General features: G+C 41.4%; 2 protein-coding genes across 2 annotated transcripts; one reads left to right on the top strand and one right to left on the bottom strand.

The window, feature by feature from the left end:
- Nucleotides 1-4,966: 4,966 nt before the first annotated feature.
- Nucleotides 4,967-15,733, bottom strand: LOC310815637 (melatonin receptor type 1C-like; the record flags this gene model as incomplete). The annotated part of the gene is made up of 2 exons (XM_083685493.1): nucleotides 4,967-5,832; nucleotides 15,532-15,733. The coding sequence occupies 2 exons, from the start codon at nucleotides 15,731-15,733 to the stop codon at nucleotides 4,967-4,969; spliced, it is 1,068 nt and encodes a 355-aa protein (XP_083541619.1).
- Nucleotides 15,734-19,157: 3,424 nt separating this feature from the next.
- LOC310816209 (trypsin inhibitor ClTI-1-like) lies at nucleotides 19,158-20,400 on the top strand. The gene is made up of 4 exons (XM_083686264.1): nucleotides 19,158-19,273; nucleotides 19,511-19,542; nucleotides 19,722-19,831; nucleotides 20,103-20,400. Exons 1-4 carry the CDS (start codon nucleotides 19,228-19,230, stop codon nucleotides 20,146-20,148), a joined length of 234 nt encoding a protein of 77 aa, XP_083542390.1. The 5' UTR covers nucleotides 19,158-19,227; the 3' UTR covers nucleotides 20,149-20,400.
- The last annotated feature ends 23 nt before the right edge of the window (nucleotides 20,401-20,423 follow it).

The raw sequence follows: 20,423 nt of genomic DNA, 5'->3' as shown, positions 1-20,423 counted from the left end.
ATTGCAAGGTCAATACTAGGGTCAGAACATTTTCCCTTCCAGTAGCATTTCCCATGGCTCTCTCCATCTAGATTCTATTCCCCAGACTCAGCTTGGTCCATTCAAACTGTAAACAGCACTGTACTAGTATGGACCATGCTACATATCCATTCCCTTGGTTATGCCAATTTTCCCAAGCAGCCAAGACAACATGCTTGAAGTAATTGCTCAACAACACTTACAGGGGGGTGTTTAAAAAAAGATTAGAATTCAAGCCATGTTGGGTAATACAATCTTTGACAGCTGCAGGGCATGGAAACATTGCCAGCAGTGTTGGGTCATATACACTGTATAACCTACAGTACCAGTCAAAAGTTTGGACACACCTTCTCATTCGATGGTTTTTCTTTATTTTTTATTATTTTCTACATTGTGGATTTATATTGAAGACATCAAAACTATGAAGGAACACATATGGGACTATGTAGTAAACAAAAAAGTGTTAAACAAACCAGAATATGTTTTATATTTTAGATTCATCAAAGTAGCCACCTTTTGCTTTGACGACAGCTTTGCACACTCTTGGCAAGGTGTGTCCAAACTTTTGACTGGTACTGTATGTGTATGCATGCCCTATGTGTATGGAAACACAAGCTGTCAAGCATGGATAAGAACATGAATAGAAAATCATCTGCGTAATCCCAACCGTATTCGATTCTGTCGAAAATGAAGTTTACAATCTGATGCAAACAATAATCATCTCTCACTTCCTGTTCTCAATTGGCTTCCCTGAACCCGCATGGTACCTAAGGGTCCTGGAGTAGCGACCCAGTGGACTGTGGAACACACTGTAATGCATGAGAACACATGCTCTCCTTAATCCATTCATTACACAAGTCCATTAGGAGGCAACAAAGTTTATTAAATGTGATAGCCACCCCACTGTCTGCTTCCTGTGCAATTAAATGCACTGGTGTGTAAGAGCTGTATAAATTCCACTGTGTACAGTAGTGACTGTATTCTACCTCATCCAATGGGGCAGCTGGGGTCTAGTCATGTCTGTGATACACTGTTTCTATCATGGAAAATGTTTATGTTTATATAAACATATGGAAAAAAATATGTTAGCCAATGTGTACACTAGCTGGGGAACTGTTTTGTCCCAGAGGTCCAGGGTGTTTCAGAGCACTCAGGAAGTGGAGCGTTGTCTCCAGAGGACATTTTACTTTTACGACTTCCCAATTCGCATCAGGCTGGGATACATATAGTAATCATTCAGTGACAGTACGTGGATAGAGGGCAGAGGATTCTGACTCATGCCTCCTGTCTTGTTGGATTTCAGTGCATTTGCAGAGACAGATAGGCAGCCATGTCCTGCACTGGCAGGCTCCTCTGTAGACTATCTTATATAGGGCAATAAAATGATGTTGAATTCTTGACGTATGCTCGATGACAGTTTAGAGGAGATTTATATCATGACTCATATTAACGGGCTCTTGAAAACTCACCTGAGGCGGACAGAAAAGCCAGGAGGCGGTGTAATACTGTATGAGGGGAGACAGGGGACTGGTCGGGCGGGGGTCATAAAACATCATTTGGGAGCAGAACCACAGATGTGTGTGAATTCTACGAATAAGGATGGAGGAGTTACTGACCCAGTAGGCCGCAGCAGAGAGTGTCTGAGTGCACAGGGACGGATCATACTGTCCTTGAATACAGCAATACGACAAATGTCTCTATGACACAGCGCTGAGATGACAGGGGGGGTTCTGCCAGTGGCATACAAAATGTTCGTGAAAAGTTGATCCAAAACAACATCACTTGTGATTATATCGTCATTGGGAGAGAGAGAGAGAGAGAGAGAGAGAGAGACACACACACACACACACACACACACACACACACACACACACACACACACACACACACACACACACACACAGAAATAGAAAGACATTTAGAGAGGTGCAGAGAGAGAGCTAGAGAAAAATAGATAGAATGTGTGGACCCTGGCATCACACCACGGCTGTGGTCTGGCGGAGCCCACAGTGTCCGCCCTCCTACTTCTCTCCGCTCCCAGTCACCCGTCAGTGGTCGACCTTGTGCTGTCTGCCCACTGGCATGTGGGCGGCTCCTTTATCAGATCAGAGCTGACAGGCTGTAATATCACCTGAGTGGAGGACTGAGTACTTTCTTGTCATTCTACAGTAGCCTACTGTACCGTTGGGGGCATAGCAGCAGGACAGTGCAATTTCTGTGTTTTGGCGCCTCTCGGATCATGGGGGGAGAAAGATTCCGATCTAATGTGTTTTTCCAAGTGTATTTTACCCCAGGTCTTACGAATTGTCAGAAAACAGGGGTGAAAGAAAAATGAGCCAAAATGCATAAAAAAACGAGAAATAATCAATTTTATGTCATACCCCCAGCATCATCGCCGGAAAGTTCCACATTTCCATTTCATCCTGTTTCCTCCGGTATCTATCTCCCTGTGAGGTAAATCATTGCTCATGTTCGTGAGGTGGAAGTTGTGCTTTAGGGTTGTCAGAGCTCATCCTGGGTGGGGTGACATGCACTCAGACACTCGTGCTGTAAAAAGATCTATATGCGCATTGATGTGTCTCATATCCTCTGGCCTTTTGAAACAAATGTTGTCTTTGTTGATCATTTAAACCATAGTTTCTTAGCATTTCAAGTTTTTTTTGTATTTTTATTTTTTTTTTAACATTTTCCAGAGACACATGTAACAGGGGTTAATTGTAACACTGTGCTTTTCTCCAATCAGAAACTCTCCAATTAGAGAGATGAAAATCACTCAGTACATGCACAGTTAGGTTTACTCCCTTCATTAAAAAATTCTGTCAATTAATTGAATTTATAGTCTGCTGTCTTATCGTGTCTATGAATCCTAACTCATTATGATTACTGTTCTGCTGGTTCCTAGTTGACATGATTGACTTGTCAGAATTGTTAAGGTTTGTTATGGCTGCTAGGGTTGGGGGCAAATACAACACAGTGTTGGGCAAGTCCTGAGCATACGAGGACTGCACAGATGGGAGTGACTGCTACACTTTCCACCATTGTGAATTACAATCAATCAATCAATCAATCAATCAATCAGCCAATCAATCACTCACTCAATCAATCCGTGGCTGGGCATCGGGTTATTTTAAACTAGAGGCTCTATATTGCCGTAATGTGATTATGATATTGGATGGAAAACCCTTATTGGTGCATCTGGTCATTGGACTCAAATCAGTGTTGCGGTATCGTGGAGGGACTGATTTAACATGTCACTGGAGCATTAGCGTGTGTTTATTTTGTCTTTCGCATTTTGTTTGGAGTTCAGTGAGTTTATTTGGTGTGTTTTTTTTAAAAAGTGTTATATTTGCCCCAGCCTACTGTTACAATGTTCAATACTGTAATCCAAGCGTCCTCTTTGGACACCCACACATTTATGAATGGATTAGGGTTAGTTCTTCTGGCTATTAGTAGACAAAAGTTTCTGATATCAAAAACTTACTGGACTAGATGGGATGGTCTCTGAGTAATAGTTAATAGTTAATTGCAAAAAAAATTACAATTGCCCGTTGTCGCCTCTACTCTACTATTTTCCAATTTGACAAGTCAGAGATAGATAATGACAAACCCAACAAGGAGTCCACTGTGTTTAATTGCACACACCAAATGAAATGCCCGTACATGAAAAAAAAATTTGGTGCTCCAAAACACAAAGGGTGCTCTCATGCTGTCTTCTGTAGTTAAAACACACAGCTCTTTCACAATCTCAAAAAAAAAAAAGAAGTGTGTTCTTTGAGAGAGACACCCATCTCTTGGAGACAAGCCCAAGGAAGGAGCAGTATCACATTGCATCTGGATGAGCTATGTTAACACTGTGTATGGAACACGGAAGGCACAATCACACATCAACACAACATCCCCTCTACATTGATGATGATGATGATGATGATGATGATGATGATGATGATGATGAGATGCTTACTGCTGCTCCCATCTTTTGGTACTGCAGTTCAAAGTGTCAGTGCCAGCCTGCCTAGAAAAGGTCATTCTGCTTCGCTGCCTACGTTGCTCATTATGTGGTCTGAGTCACAGTGAAAGAGAGGGACTATACCTCACTTAAACTATTCTTAGTCACAAACGGGCACCGTAATGACTCTCGATCCGCCATAATTGAGCCCTCCACCGCATGTCTGAGGGGACAAATACTTGAGTTTGAATTTAAGAATAAGGTTGTTTCTTTGAGGACAGCACGCAACCTGAATGTTTTGTGGCGATTATAATAGATACTGAGAGGTGGAAAAACAAAACCTTCATGGAGTCAAAAAATAGAGCCATTTGCTAACCTAATGTTCCCAACATATTTGGCATTTTTATTTGTGCAAATGCAGCTGTGCGTCACGCTCTTATACATTGCATGAGGTGAATTTAAAGTTTGAAAGTGGTGTTTGGCTTGACTGGACATCAGAGCTTGATTCTTTTTGTTTAACATGTTCACTCTTTCACATGCAGTAAGTAAGATGATAAGGATATGGTTTTTGGATTGCAATTTCAACTGAAATATTTGACACACAAGAAAATGTGTTGCTAAGCAACAATCTACTGCATTCAAATGTACTGTGTATAGAAGTCATTGATTTGGTGGTTGTTATCCCTTTAGCTGTTGTGTTTTTGTTATTTTCTTTTAGAGTGATAACACACTCACGTTGAATCATAATGTGCAGGAGGTGGAAGTGGCATTATATTGATCGTACTGTACTGTATCCCAAACTGCATTATAAAAATATTATACTGAGGTGACCAGTTACAAAGGGATGTGATTGCATGTTCTGTCAGAGATCATGACTGCTCCATTTAAGAGACAGAAACTTTTCTAACACAAGCAGAAATAAAGGCACAGTGTGATACATCTCAATTTCAACAATAAGGCCCAAATTAACATATTTCCTATTTTAAAAACCCTAAAAAGTCTTCATACGTTTATCTCTGCCATGTTATTGTTAGTTACGACCGGTGATGGTTTGCTCTTCAGTCCCTCAGTTCCACACCTCGAGGTCTCCATGAGGAACATACGGGGGATGCATATGGCCAGCAAGATTGTTTTATACTCCTTACGGAAGTTCTGATTTAGCAGCCCGTATATGATAGCATTGAGGCAGCTGTTGAAGTACGCCATGAAGTAGCTGGTGACAAAGAGCCACTCTGGGATATGAGGTGCCACCCTGGCGGGGTTAATCGCTACAGCCAGGCCGATCAAGTTCAAAGGGGCCCAGCACACGGCGAACAACACAAAGACCATGAACATAGTCAGGAAGTTCCTCACGTCGCTGGGCATGACTTTGGTCCTGTACTCCGGCTTGACCCTGTGCTTCACCTGGATGACCAGGACCCATATCCTGAGGTAGCAGAAGGACACCACCAGCAGCGGTATGAGGAAGTGAATGACCACCACAGAAATGGTGTAGGACGCACTGACCGTCTGGGCGAAAGTGCACGAGTAGATGCGCGGGTCGTACTGCAACGACCCCACGTAGAAGTTGGGGACCGTGGCGATGGCGGTGAGCAGCCAGGTGAGGCCCAGGTAGCAACAGGTGTTCCTGAGGCTGTAGAGGCGATCATACTGCAGGCTGTGGCAGATGTAGCAGTAGCGGTTAATGGCGATGGCCGTGATGTTGAAGATGGAGCCGATGACGCTTAGGCCCATGATGAAGCCGCTGGCCTGGCAGTGCAGGTCTCCCATAGTCCAGTCGTTGTGGAAGATGGCCATGAGGACCAGCGGGTAGGGGTACACCGCCACCACCAGGTCAGCCACTGACAGACTCACCACAAAGATGTTCCCTGGAGAGAGAGAGAGAGAATAGAGTTAGATTAGATTGAGACCGTTTGGGATTATAGCGACACAAACACTTTCCAGAAACAACACCCAGCCCCTTCACTTATTTCCTACCACTTCAGCATTCACAGATTTATAGGAATCTGATCGATATAAGCAAAATGGTGATAGCTCCACCACCTAGCCTATTAGTAAGCTTCTGACAAAAAAGTCTGACAGAGCTTCTGTCAGACTTTTTTGTCAGTTCCTTCCTATCTGCCAACATCTAGATGGCTGGGCAAAGAGGAAGGGATTATTTCTGGACCAGGCCCTTTAAAAAAGAAAAACGGTTTTGGTTCATCCGGTCCATCCAGGGATAAACAGAGTGAGTTATTGTCAGGTCAATATAAATTATTAAATATACCCATCTCTGTAACTGGTCAAATTGGGACATCTTTGAGGTTTCTTTTGAAAATCTCTGACACGGCCCTGAGGATAGGCAAGTGAAAGGCTCTATTATATCAAAACAAGACATGGATGATTTCAACCTCTGATTGCAGGCAAATCAGTTCCTGCCTCCCCGTAGTTGAGGTTTATAGGAGAGTGACAGGATGTCTCCTCTGAGGACATGAATCATACCAATGAAACGACTTCTGACTTTGTTACGATGCAGCTGTGTTCTGGGTGGGGGGAATTAAAGCATAAATCAGATATGTAATGGCCTTGACAGATATCAAGATTGACAACAATGCTGAGCAGTGCTAAGCAGGGATTCAATCAAACCTGCATTGCGTACAAATGACATTGTTCCAGCTCCATGAAAATACACAATATAGCTGACGCAATTGTTTATAAAATGCCTAGTTTGTGATAACATCAAAAGTCATTTTGATGGGGGCGCTTAGTGGCGTAGCACACTAATGCGCTTACCACGTAATCGTAAGGTTCCTGGTTTGATTCCGACCCTCGACCTATCTTGCATGTCATCCCTCCTCTCTCTCCCATCCTTCCTGTCAATCTCTACTGTCTCTATCCCAATAAAGCAGAAATGCCCTAAAAACATATACAAAAATAAATTTAAAAAAAGTCATTTTGATTCTGAACGAGGGTGCATTTGCACAGGGCAGGGAAATTGTAATTTACCTCAGCGCGGGTTTGACTGAATCCAGCTCCTACAAAGAAGGCAGAGACGGAGGGGAGATATGAGGAGACAGCAGCTGCAATAACTGAGTTCTCTGGCACAGGAGATAGGAGTGGTATGAATGCAGGCATGGCTCTCTCCATGACCTCTCATAATCCCTTCTCCTGAGGGAAATGTCAAACTATGTTGTTTACCAATGCTAATTTGCAGAACATGTGTCTCCAAAGCTTATTTCAACAAGTGTCTTAAAGGCATAGTTCGACATTTTGGCAATATATTTGTTCTACTTACCCAGAGTCAGATAAAATCTATCTATTTGTATGTCCCCGTGTGCAGTTTGAAGGTAGTTAAGGCCTCAATACCTTAGCGCAATGAATGGAAGTCCACAGGAACAGCTAGCTAGCTCCTCTCAAAAGCAGGGAAATAGACCTTCTAAATATTCCAAAGCTTGTTGACTTGAGAGGCTGCACCCAGCCTGTCCGTCATGGTGGATGAATGAAATGCTGGGTTCGGAGAAAATAGTTTAAAAAAGGAACGGCTTCAACAACAGCTGTCACTGAAATATTCTAGATAGAGTATATTATATTGACTCTGGGTTAGTAGGAACAATTATTTGCCTCGATGGAAAAGTGAATGAATGCGCAGCACACATACACATACAATATGTGTAGAGCAGCCCTAACAGAAAACCTAATAAACCTAATTTCAGAGAATTAGCTGGTATAAAGGTATAAAATACTAGCTGTTTTCTCAAACCTGATGAGGCTAAAGCAAATAGTTGTTTTTGGTCTCAGTGAGTCAAGTTCACTGGGAAGATCTGTCGGTTTGCATTTGTGAAGCTCACAGCATTTACCGGCCCTGTGCATTTGTCATGGTGCAGAGGTTTGATTAAACTCTGACATAATGCATTTCTGTGTTATTGCACACAGTGTTAGGCCTCTTTGGCTTGCCCTGACTCAATGTTATCATCAAAAGGATGAGGTATGTGTGTGTGCTAATTCAACTCTGAGAGGATCGTGATGGAGCGATACAACCCAGTCTGTTTGTGTTGTATGGGCAGAATGTTGGCACCCATTATAACCGATTACATATCCCTGCTGAACTAAGCAACATGAGCAAACCACCCCTCAGACCCCGGCTCACAGTGCTAAAAGGATTGTTAGTTCCAGGAGGACCAGTCCAGGACACATAGATTAGAAGAGATTTTTATGCATGGATACAGGGGCAAGGAGTCATAACTGCTGACATCTTTGAGAGCTATTATTATCAGACTGTGTGAATTGGACAGAACAGGGTGCTGATTGGCCGTTGATCACAGCCGACTGACAGTCTTTGGTCTCACTGACGCCTGTGGCCCTGTAGTTATCTGGTCACAAGACCTCACACAGCTGTCAAACATGTGAATTCTGCTCACAAAACACACCCACACACACCCACACACATACACACACACACGCACACGCACACACACACACACACACACACACGTTTGGCAGAACAACAAAACCCTACAGTACCGAAATAAACTGTTTAGCTCCACGTAGCAGAATGAGGACAGTCATCTCCAGCATCTGCTAGGACACTCTGGGCCACAGCATTCGAAAAAGTGTGATCATCAGACACGTCGGCTCTGGAGGTCTTTCACCACAGATCTGATATGCCAGCAGATACATACTGTGCAGTGCAATGCCTTTCCTAACTACCTACCTGACTACAGGATCGTACCTAACGCTCAAAGTGATACTGAGCCATAGAAAAATAGAGAAAATCGTCACGATAAAAGAGAGAGAGAGAAAGCGACCGTGAAGCAACTAAGAGTTTTATAAGTCCAGCTCCATAGATAAACAGAATGAGAGAATCAAGGCACCTCTGCCAAGTGTCTGGTGAGTGGATTTGCATTCCTGGGACTCATATGGCTGTGAGCCCACGTCAGTTCCCATTCCTGGGACTCATATGGCTGTGAGCCCACGTCAGTTCCCATTCCTGAGGGCATACTGTATGTTGTTCCTGAAATCGGATCGGCAAAGCGCCCTGGCAGGAATACTGTGCTTTGATTCGTACAGTAGAGCTATATTTATAGCATTGACAGGACCTCAGGAAACATGTACGATTGTGTTGGCATTACTTGAATCCGGTTGGCATTGCACCAGTGAGTGTGTGTTAAGCAAGAGGGTTGCCATTATGTGCAAGTTACAAATAAGATAACACTGAACTGAGCCATGCATGTTATTAGAAATAAGTAAGCAAAAATAACCTTTTGGCGAGGGCATTGTGCCCTGATGAATTAGTAGTGACTACTTCATGATCTCATTTTCAAGAGGCCAGAGAATTTTTGGAAGAAATTGGAAATCACAACTGACACAAGCTGCCTCTGGTGATGCAGGCTGCCTTGGCTCAGCCAAAAAACATCACCATCACCATCATCATCATCACCATCAGCATCAGCATCAAAGCAAATCTGACCCTAGACCACCAAGTTATGAGAACATGAGCCTCTCAAAACATGAGGCCAGTTGACCAATCAAGAAGATGAGGACAGCCAAGAAAGTTTTTCTTCAGTGTTAATCACAGTAACTTAATAATGCACTCGGAGAATTTCAAGGACATGACATGAATCCACCTCTAATGGGACTTTTAATGTACCAGTATGGAGGTTTGAGCTTTAAAATAGTACTAAACGACCATGATAAATCATCAACAATCAACCATTATGAAATGATATCACATGATAAAGAACGTTCAGTGAAGAGCGCTGTTTCGCACTGTTGAGGTCGCGCACTGGCCTTTACATACCTGTTCACCGCTTTGTTTGTTCTTAAGAATATGCACATATTGTCTGTTATGAGGAAACGTATTGAGAAAGCATATTTACGTTTTCAAATCTTCAGTGTGGCCAAAGAGTGCAGCAATGCACAAAACAACATGCTTTACCTTTAACCAGACCCAACGCGAGTGCTTTGGGTCTGGACTTACATATCTATTCTTGCTTATTTGTGATAAAAATGTTGAATCTCTCGAAAAGTCATAACTGGTTATATTTGTTATGGAATGATTTTTAAAGACACACTACCTCATACGATAACCAACAATAGCAAATCAAAATCTCCCTGATCAGAAAAGACAGTTCAGACAGTTCAGACTACATCAGAATGTGTCTACTCAGTTTCCATTATGTAATTCTGTTTCTTTTTTTTTCTTTTTTTACGCAGAGCAGATTGAAGGAATTCACTGCTTGTTCTGTTTCATGCATGTGGTTGAGCATATGATGCTACAACTTCCTAGAATACACTCCCCAATGATCCCACACTTGGGGGTTTTACCTCATTCATAAATCTAACCTCAAAACGCATGAACACACACACACACACACACACACACACACACACACACACACACACACACACACACACACACACACACACACACACACACACACACAAACACATGATGCATGATAATGCACCTTGATTCACATCAATGAGCTGTAACATCAGCAACTGATCTTTCACTGATCCTGTATGATATGACTATATGTAAAAAAAATAAAATAATAATAATTTAAAAAAAAACAATATCTGTTGTGTCCATACCTTTCCTTATATACAAGTAACTACCACCAAGATACTTGGGTTTTGGGAGTCAAATCCTTAAGACTGTGTCAGATTTGTACACATCAATGAATGAAAACAGCAAGCCTTGTGGTACATCTGAAAATGTTGGCATACAATCAGATCTTACGCTTGGGCCACATGATGTAACCACATACTTAAAGCCACCGGAGAGCCTGAGGTCTGAGACCTATCAGCAGACCTACCATATGCACACACATAATCATCCATCTGCTGTTTATATTGCTTACTGCTTATACTGTTCATATTGTTTATACTGTTTATACTGTCCATACTGTATATTTTTTAGTACTTCTATTTTTATTTTATTCTATTTTAAAACTTATTGTATTGTCGCACTACTCTGTGGCACTGTCACTTTTGCATTTCACTGTATACTTGTATGCACGTGACAAATAAAGAATCTTGAATCTTGAATCTTGAATCTTGAATCTTGAATCTTGAACCTATCAGAGACCAAGGCTGACTGAGAGAGCGGGAACAGTTAGAGGGCAGGGAAGATTTAGAGAGGCAGCAGGAAAGGCAGTGGCGTTAAACTGAAGCCAAGCAGAAAGCTGCTACAGCTGTCTGTCTCCATTGAGGGAGACCAGCAGTTAGTCTGGTAAAATAGGAAAAAAAAGGAGACACAGAGCAGATGGGTTTTGTGTGTGTGTGTGTGTGTGTGCGTGTGCGTGTGCGTGTGAGTGTGCGTGTGTGTGCGCGTGAGTGTGCGTGCATGCACGTGCGTGTGTGTGTGTCACATCATACTGAATCATTTGTCGTGGCTAATTAATCTACAATATACTTTAGCTGAGGTTTAAGAAGAGGGTTGTGACTTTCACATAACCCCTAATATTAAGTACTAATTGCAATGCACAGCAATAGGCCTAGCTGTTAGTTACAACAACAGTTTTTCAATTGTCAGTTCTTTTTTCTTTTTTGACAACTCTTACCAAATTAAACTTTCATATTTAGAGTGCCTAAAAATCCCTAAAAATAGCTTGTTTTTTTTTAGACAGAATGACTAAAAGGGAGGACTATGGTGGGGCAAAAGAAGTGACGTTTTCAGAGCCCAAGGCCCAGACATACATGGACACATGGCTGAGAAGAGAAAGAGCCAAATTCTCCAAACAGCTGGTTACCTCTCCATTGAATCTTACAAACCCCAGACTCATTTTAAAAACTCATGTCCGCAACAATAGCAGCAACAACAGTCACACTATATACAGCAGCAAGGTAACTGTCAAGCAATCAGATCACTATGTGCAGAGTGACATCAAGGACAGCAGATGTGATGTCACATACATGATTTTTCAACAGGCCAGTTTTTCCCACCATTTTATATTTAGCTAGTTTAGAAAGATATAGATATACAGTGGAACCTCGAGATACGAATTTAATCCGTTCCGAGACTTCCTTCGTAAGTCAAAACATACGTATCTCAATTTTTTTTTTTTAAAAAGGGTTCGTGTGCAGGCGGCTGCCAGTTCTCGAGCGCGGCTGCCACTTCTCGCGAAAAAAAAGGATTCGTATCTCAAATTTTCATTCGTATCTCAGAGCACAAATTCTACGAAATTTCAATTCGTAACTCAAAACATTCGTATATTGGGGCATTCGTATCTCGAGGTTCCACTGTAGTGCCCTGCATAAGTAATGGGACAGTGAAACATGTTTTCTTATTTTGGCTCTACACACTTTCATTTGAAATCAAACAATTACTGACGTTAAAGTAGAGATTCTCAGCTTGTATTTGATGGTATTTGTGCACATTCAGAAATTACAACACTTTTTATGCATAATCCCCTATTTTAGGGTACCCAAAAGTAATGGGACAATTGGCTTGACAGGTGTTTCTGGTAAGTCAGGAGGGTTCCATCACATCATTTGTGCAGGCATAAGAGAGCTGTCAATGTGTATTATAGATTCTAGGCTTTGGATTTGCCTTTGGAGTTTACTATTGTTGTCTGTCAGCATGAAAACCAAAGAGGAGTCAATGAAAGTCAAGGAGGCCATTATTAGGCTTTCATAACAATATGAAAAAAACACTATCAGGAACATAGCCAAACCCTTAGGCTTGCCAAAATCAACAGTTTGGAACATCATTAAAAAGAAACAAAGGCACTGGTGAGCTCAGCAATCACAAACTGGATGGTAGGCCAAGGAAGACTTCCACAATGGATGACCAATGAATAACCCCAAAACAACTGTCCCACAGATCAGGCACACTCTTCAGGAGGTAGGCATGAATGTGTCAGAGACTTCCATCCGCAGAGTACATCACCAGCCAAACTACACACGCTTCACTGCAAGCTGCAAACCACTAGTTATCCTCAAACAGGATCGTCAGGTTACAGTTTGCTAAAAAGAACCTAAAAGGCCTGCAGAGGTCTTGAAAAAGGCAGATAAGGCACATAATATGAATATTATCATGGACCAGAGTGATTGCAAGAGGAAAGTGAAACATGGTGAAACATGGTGCAGGTGTTGGGTTTGGCCATGTATAGCTGCCACTAGAACTTGCTAACTTGTCTGAATTGATGATTATAACTGCTGGCAGCAGCAGCACATTATATTCTGAAGTATACAGAAAAAATCTTCTCTGCTCGAGTGCAAGCAAATGCCTCCAAATTCATTGGATGGTACTACACTGGCCAAGTCTTCAGATTTAAATCCAATTTAACGTGAGTTCCATTTCCTGATGATAAGATTTTAGGCAAAAATACCTCAGAACAAACAACAACTGAAGATGGCTGCAGTACAGGCCTGGCAGAGCATCACCAGAGAAGATATCCGGCGTCTGGTGGGGTCAATGGATCGCAGTTATTGCATGCAAAGGATTGTCCATCAAATACTAAACATAAATGCTTAATTTGAACATTTGATAAATCTCTCCCATTACTATTGGGTACCCTGAAATAGGGGGACTGTGCATAAAAAGTGGTGTAATTTCCGAATGGTGAAACCACTATGTACACATGTACCATCAAATAAAAGCTGGGAATCTCTACTTTAACTCTACTTTGTACTTTAATGTTTTGATTTCAAATCCAAACTTTTGGAGTGTAGAGCCATAAGAAGGAAACATGCTTCACTGCCCCATTACACAGGCAACAGTATTCTAAACATGCTTGTGGGCCTCCCAATAAACTGGCTTGGCCGTTTTGTTGTGCAACCACAAGCTTGAGCACAACTGACATATTATGTCATGAACTGTATATTAAATGATAATTAAAATTATTCAAAATGTTCAATGAACCATACTTGCAGCCCAATTTTCCCCTGAGCCTCATTATGTTGTGATCAGTTAGCTCTCTGTTGTTTCAACTGCAGTGTTTTGTCTCTGTTTTGTATAGCAATGAAGCCACTTGTCTACAGTTTGTTGAGCATGAAGCTATTTAAGACCTCTGTGGGTGAAGCTACACAATATTAAAGGCCATTAGAAAACTTCCCAATCTTACTGTTTTTTTCTGCTTCAATAGTAATCACAGAGGTGAGTGGTTGATTTGAGGGTGAAAGCATTGGAGAGCTAATTCAGTTGTGACAAGGCTTGTGAGTTGTGACTAAAACTGAGGATGATTTAGACTAGTATTCTAATTACTGCATCACTGATGAGGTGAAGCTTGTATTTTCATCACTGATGTCATACTGTGCCTTGTCAGTAGAGCCCCCAACAAAATTAGCACAATATTGATAACACAATCAAGTTACAGCAAAAGCCCCATAGATTGCTGCACATGGATGGAAAGGCCAGACAGAAATACCCTTAACCTTGGCTGTTCATTGGAACACTACAATCCCTGATAGAGGGAGGTGATTTATACGGGGACAAGGTACCCAAGGGTACAGTTCGATGGAGGGGGATATTATTTATGAAGAGATATGGAGGCTGCCAGGCAGGGGTAAGGTAGCTCCATCACTATGTCCGAGGCAGGAGACTCATTTCAGATAACAGAGCTTCATAACTACAGACTCGAGTACAGACCCCATGTCTGAGTCACCCACATAGGTCACACTACTCATTACTGACTCACTTCACTAATCACTCAAAGGAGCGTAGCCTAGGGCATGCACTGTGACATCATTGTTGGATTGAGAGAACACTAGCTGTGTCTTAGTGAATATTAAAGCATCTAAAGTAGTCAAACGAACAGCAATTCAGAGGAAATGAGAGTGAAATAGCATTTCACTATTTTGGATAAGCATTGCATCTCAAAACAACCAAACATTTGATATTTGCTATAACATGTTTCCTTTTATTTTTCCTTTATTTAAATTGTTCATATTTTCTTTTTGTTTTTCATAATTGTATGTAATTATTTTTGCTGTATGTGTGTGTGTGTGTGTGTGTGTGTGTGTATATACAATATACTGATTTACATAGAAAAAAGAAGTTTGTGTGTTTTCTGAACACACAAACACTTAAGTGCTTACACATAATACTGACACTCACTCCGCGGTGGTGGGTTTGGGTGTGGGGGCTGAACCACGAAGCGACCTCCACTGTCGGAGACTCCCTACCATTCAAATGTCTTTGTATGTGATTGTGTCTTTGAAAAATAAAAGTCCCATAATAAAAGTATTGCATAATATGATGAGATCAGCAAGCTCAGGTCAAACTGACACTGTTTTGAAGGACACCTGTCAAGCCAAGGTTAGATTGTTTTCAGTTGTAAAAACAGTAAACAAGTTGTGCATTGTAGCTGACTGTGTTATTGCCCTAAGGTGATTGTGAACAGCTGCAATGTTTTGAGTACTCTCTCTGGTGCATCCTGATGTAGGCTACATCTTTCACTGTGCTGAAGACCTTTAACAACACCACCACCACCACCATCGCCACCACCAACACCAACACCAACAACAACATAGTTTTAATCAAACAATCTATTTTAGTCCAACCATTTCAAAACAGTCTGAAACTATTGAAAAAGATTCATGAGAACTGTCGATGTATCACGATGACCAGCCCTTTACCTCACCTGCATTCCTGAGCTTTTTGTTCCTAAAAACGGAGAGAATGACAAGAACGTTCCCCAGGATGTCAACAACGATGGTAAAGATCAGCACGCTGGCCAGCGCAGTAGAAACTCCAACTGATGAGCTTTGTGCCGCCGCTTGGTTGCTCTCATTCCGACCGTGGAGCAAACAATTGACACCGCTCACATTTGCATCTAAATCCATGTCCTTCAATGCGGCATTTCCAGAGTATTGATTAATACGTGACTTTCCCAGAGTCTTTAACTTTTGCCATAGCAAAAGAGGTCGCCGAGTAGCCTCGTCTACCTACCCCCGATGTGTGGATCCATAACATAGCCTAATAATCGAGAATTAGATTAGCCTAATAACCTCCCCAGAATTGGTATTCCATTTTCAAGAAAGAAAACTTAAAACTGTATGTTCCGACTTCAAGACTGTCTCTCGGTGTCATCCTCCTCGTCCTGAGTCTCATACTGTCTTCTACCAGGTCCATTCTGACGGCAGCGCTCCGTGTAACGCACCCTTCTGTGCGTAATGGGTATGATGGGATCCCTCGTGTGGACCTCACACTAACCAGGCAGCGAAGATTTTAGGCGCATCAATAAGTTATCTAAGAAGAACAAAGTAGCCTACTCATTCCATTCGCATGCAGGCGGATACGAGAGCGTTGGTTGTATTTCCAGTTGGGTTTACAGATATACATTTATAGACAGCAGTAGTCTTACGTGTTTGCGCCCTGACCAGCAGTCTGCCACGGTCTCCACCTCGCTCTTTTATACATCAATCGAATAGCAGCTCTATGTGCTGCCCAGTTTGGCTAGGAGGATGTTCATGAAACCACGAACTTTGTTCTATTTCACAATTTTGATAACATTTTGATATTTTATATGCCTTATAGGCTCCTCGCCAAGAATAAACCATTTTCGTTGGAAAAAGTTCCATTTACACCACCACAGCCACAAACCAAACCAATCAGTAGGCCTACCGTAATTTAATTAGGCCTAGGTCTATGACGTTAGAGATGGAATCCATTTAAACGGACCCAATATTCAAATCTATCAATTTGATATTTTAAATTAGTTCCGGGAACTGCAGCTGGCCGATTTAATTTAACCTATTCAATAGGCCAAGCATTGAATTTACCAGATGAATGTGAAATGCTGTGTTTTTCCCCTCTTGTCCTATCATCTGGGAAATGGCGCCTTCGTGTGACAGATGTTGACAGTTGCAAACGACTTTAAACATGTATTATTCCTTCCTTCGTTCATTGAATGTATCACTTTTTTTAACGATTGGATTAGTGTTAAGGATTCCATTACAAACCTTTCATCTTTCCTCTCAAATTAGGGATTACGGATGGAAGGAAGAGAGTCATAATAAGAATGCATAAGCAAAAGCATTCACCCCCGAAATATTCAAATTGTGTTGCCTCAGAGCCTTGAGCAACTTATTGTGTAACTTGAGTGTTGTGATTTGAGTAGAATGTGAAATGTGAAACAAACATGCAACAAAGATTAAAGCATTCATTTTGTGAACAAGATAAAAGCATTCAGTTAGGTTGGTTTACCACCAAGTTGCTGTATGACTTGTTGAAGATTATTTTTTCTTTTTAAAAAATATTTTTTACATTTGAGCCAATAGGAGTGCCACAGCAGAGGGGGTGGATACTACGGAGAGTACCCGTTTTTTCAGCCTCTGGCAACAGATAAAATTGTGCAGGTGGGTTAAAATACTGCAAGTCACTATAAAGCATTATTCTAACTGGTGGGAATAAGCAGAACATAGGCCTACATGACTGTTGGGAGATGTTTCATAAAAGGCTATTCAGGTCATTGAGAGAGAGCTGATTATCCCTGATGACTTGCTAGTTATGGTCTAGTTCATTACAAGACAAAGTTTATTGATGCAAATACATATAAACTTGTCAAAGTCTTTAATTATACCTGCCATTTTCCCACCCAACCTACTGTAGGCATCTGTAACTCCTCAATCTTCGCTGGTCCCATTTCAAAGCGAGACACTAGTTGGGTGTGAGACCGTTTGCAGAAGAAACGGCCGGGTGATGTGATTCATTCAAGATTATGAAACCTTGAACTTACACAAAAGATCAAAAACATGGTGAAATAGGGAGATTGAGTTATTGGGTAAGGGGAAGCATTGAGAGAAAAACAAGTGACTACATCATTCAACCACAGTTTAATTTTGAAGAACACCGAGTGTCCACAATCAGGGAGTGGTTGGATACAGCATGCGTGTCTAAAACTAAACTCTGTGATATGAATTTCTCCTTAAGGTTTCAATGAGGAGAGCAATTGTTTAAGGCATGGTTCAAAGTATTGATAGGAGTCCGAAAGACGTGCCTCAGTTTCCTCTTCATTGTCTCCTCATTTGGTTCAGCACACATCTGTGCTGCTGATAAAGATAAAGTCAAGTTCGGTTTCCATGAAGAAAAACTATTGAGCATTATGAAGAAATTGCACAGTTGACATAATTTGCACAAGTAATACCATCAGTTCCACAAACTGGTCTGTAAATCGCATGTCAAAAAGGACGTGTGTACTTGGTGCAATGCACTGTTGGAAAAAAAAGCATGTTACAGAATACCTGGTACTGGCATTTAGATCCTCTGATGACAGAGCACACTAAATAACAAGTGGGAATGCAATTAAACAGCAGTGTAGCTGACTTTTACAGCTGGCACACTTGCTCCCTGCACTAAAACTGAAAGAAACATTATTCATACAGATGCATTATTCATATGATGTAAAACCACACAGTGATTAATGCCTGCAGAGGCACACATGGTAAATGTACTAGTGTGCTACTGTACTAGTACATCTACACAAAATGCTGATGTTGCATGTTGGTCTTCTATCAATGTATTTAAAGCCACACTGTAATACGTGCGTATCATCATTGAGTGAATAAATATGCAGCCCAAACAATGGAAATGCATTCCATGACATTTTCTCATGCTAATAATACTGTATTTCAATTACATATTTGTAGTGCCCAAATAATGACATTACATGAGAGCAGTGTCAACATTTTTTTTTAATGAATGCCTTATGTACAGTATCTGCTGATGGTTAATTTAACATTAACCTGATACTGCATGTTAGTATCTTCTTGTTCTTCTTGATATTAACAGTTTGTCATTGTAACAGGATGACTTTACATGGGTTTACACTGGCTCCAACTGCCAGTACACATGCCTGAGACAAGGATATCACAAAGATGACAAACATGCATTGTATTATGCACACTCATCACTAACACACACATTGTAGGGTGGTGGTGATGATGATTATGATGTTTGTTATTGAGTTTGTTCTTAATTTTCAAGGACAAAGTGACTCGTGGTCTGGTGTGCCTTTAAACAAGGCCATTGGGATGTGTGTTTTACACAGTGAATACTCATTATGCAACTGAAGTCCCCCCCCCCCACTCCCTCTCTCTCTCTCTCTCTTTGTGTGTGTGTGTGTTTAGTTCAGAATCAGTCAGTACAGTAAGAATAGGCCAACACACCCACCTGTTTTACAAATTACTTGAATGAGGATTTTTAAACAAATAACAACTAGAGGAATTTATCGAGTTCCAACTGGTTATTTGAGGGGTGGAGACTGAAAAAGGAAGGTATAAATACGCCTCTCTGCACTGCCTGCGTCACATTCCTTACCTTTGTACCAGACGCCAAAATGATGAACTTCTTACGACTGACGTTCGCCCTTCTCTGTGTAGCCGGTAAGTTTAAGTTAAGTAAAGCTTTTCAAAATTAATTGAGTACTTCTACTACATGCCACTTGTCCGGTCAGATAATACCAGCACATGGAAATCAAGTGTCCGGGTATGCTTCTCCTCCACAGTAGCCTAATGAATAACCGTTGCCCAATGAAGCAGTAGGAACCACATTGGGAACACATTATAGCGAGACAATTTCTTATTTGTTTACAATCATAAACGATGTTATGTTTCTTTCAGTTTTGGCACGAGCAGCGATAATCCCTGGTGAGGTGAGTGAATTATTAATTTGCTGTCCTCTCGTTTTGTTGATACGACAGGTATGTCTTGACGACAGGTATGAATTCGCACAGTACAGTATAGGTACAGTACAGGCCATGATCAGCCCCCGCACAATGATGACAATCATCAGCAGGCTCTAGTATAATACGTCGCATGTTTTTCCCCACAGCCCGACTGCGCACAGTACCCATTACCAATGTGCCCACGCAATAGCGATCCTTTATGTGGAACTGACGGCAAAACTTACGCCAACGAATGCATGTTGTGTTTCGACAACAGGTAAATTGACGTGTCTGTGTCTGTGTGTTTGTGTGTGTCAGCATTGATTACTTTATCTTATGACTGATGGATAGATGATTCACTTACTTAAACAAATGTATTTGTTGTAAGTCGCTTTGGATAAAGGCATCTGCTAAATGCCCTAAATGTAAATGTGTCTGTGCCTGTGTCAGTGTGTGTGTGTGTGTGTGTGTGTGTGTGTGTGTGTGTGTGTGTGTGTATGTGTGTTCTGCTCAGTTTGTTTCATTCTCCTCCATTTTTGTTTCCTCAGTGAGAACGACCTGAACACCTTCATCAGCAGTATGGGTCCATGCTGAACCAAATGAAGAGGAAATGAGTATATCAAGTCAATGTGGGGCACTTGAATAGAGCCTGTGCCATTCTTTATACCATAACGTAAACAAACCTGTATGTTGGCCTGCAAAATCAAATGTTTGCCCATGTATATCTTGAAACACATCTGTAAAGACCTGTGAAGTCGTTTAATTTGATTTCTGTTTCCCTAGGTAGGCCTACTTGTGTAACCAAATTGGTCATTTTACATCTAATTAAAACTTTTAACAACGTCACCAGCACATGTTTTTCCTTTTTC

This window comes from Argentina silus (genome assembly GCF_951799395.1).
Source record: "Argentina silus genome assembly, chromosome: 15".
In the NCBI taxonomy this organism is placed as follows: Eukaryota; Metazoa; Chordata; class Actinopteri; order Argentiniformes; family Argentinidae; genus Argentina; species Argentina silus.
This window is presented reverse-complemented; position numbering and strand designations above follow the sequence as displayed.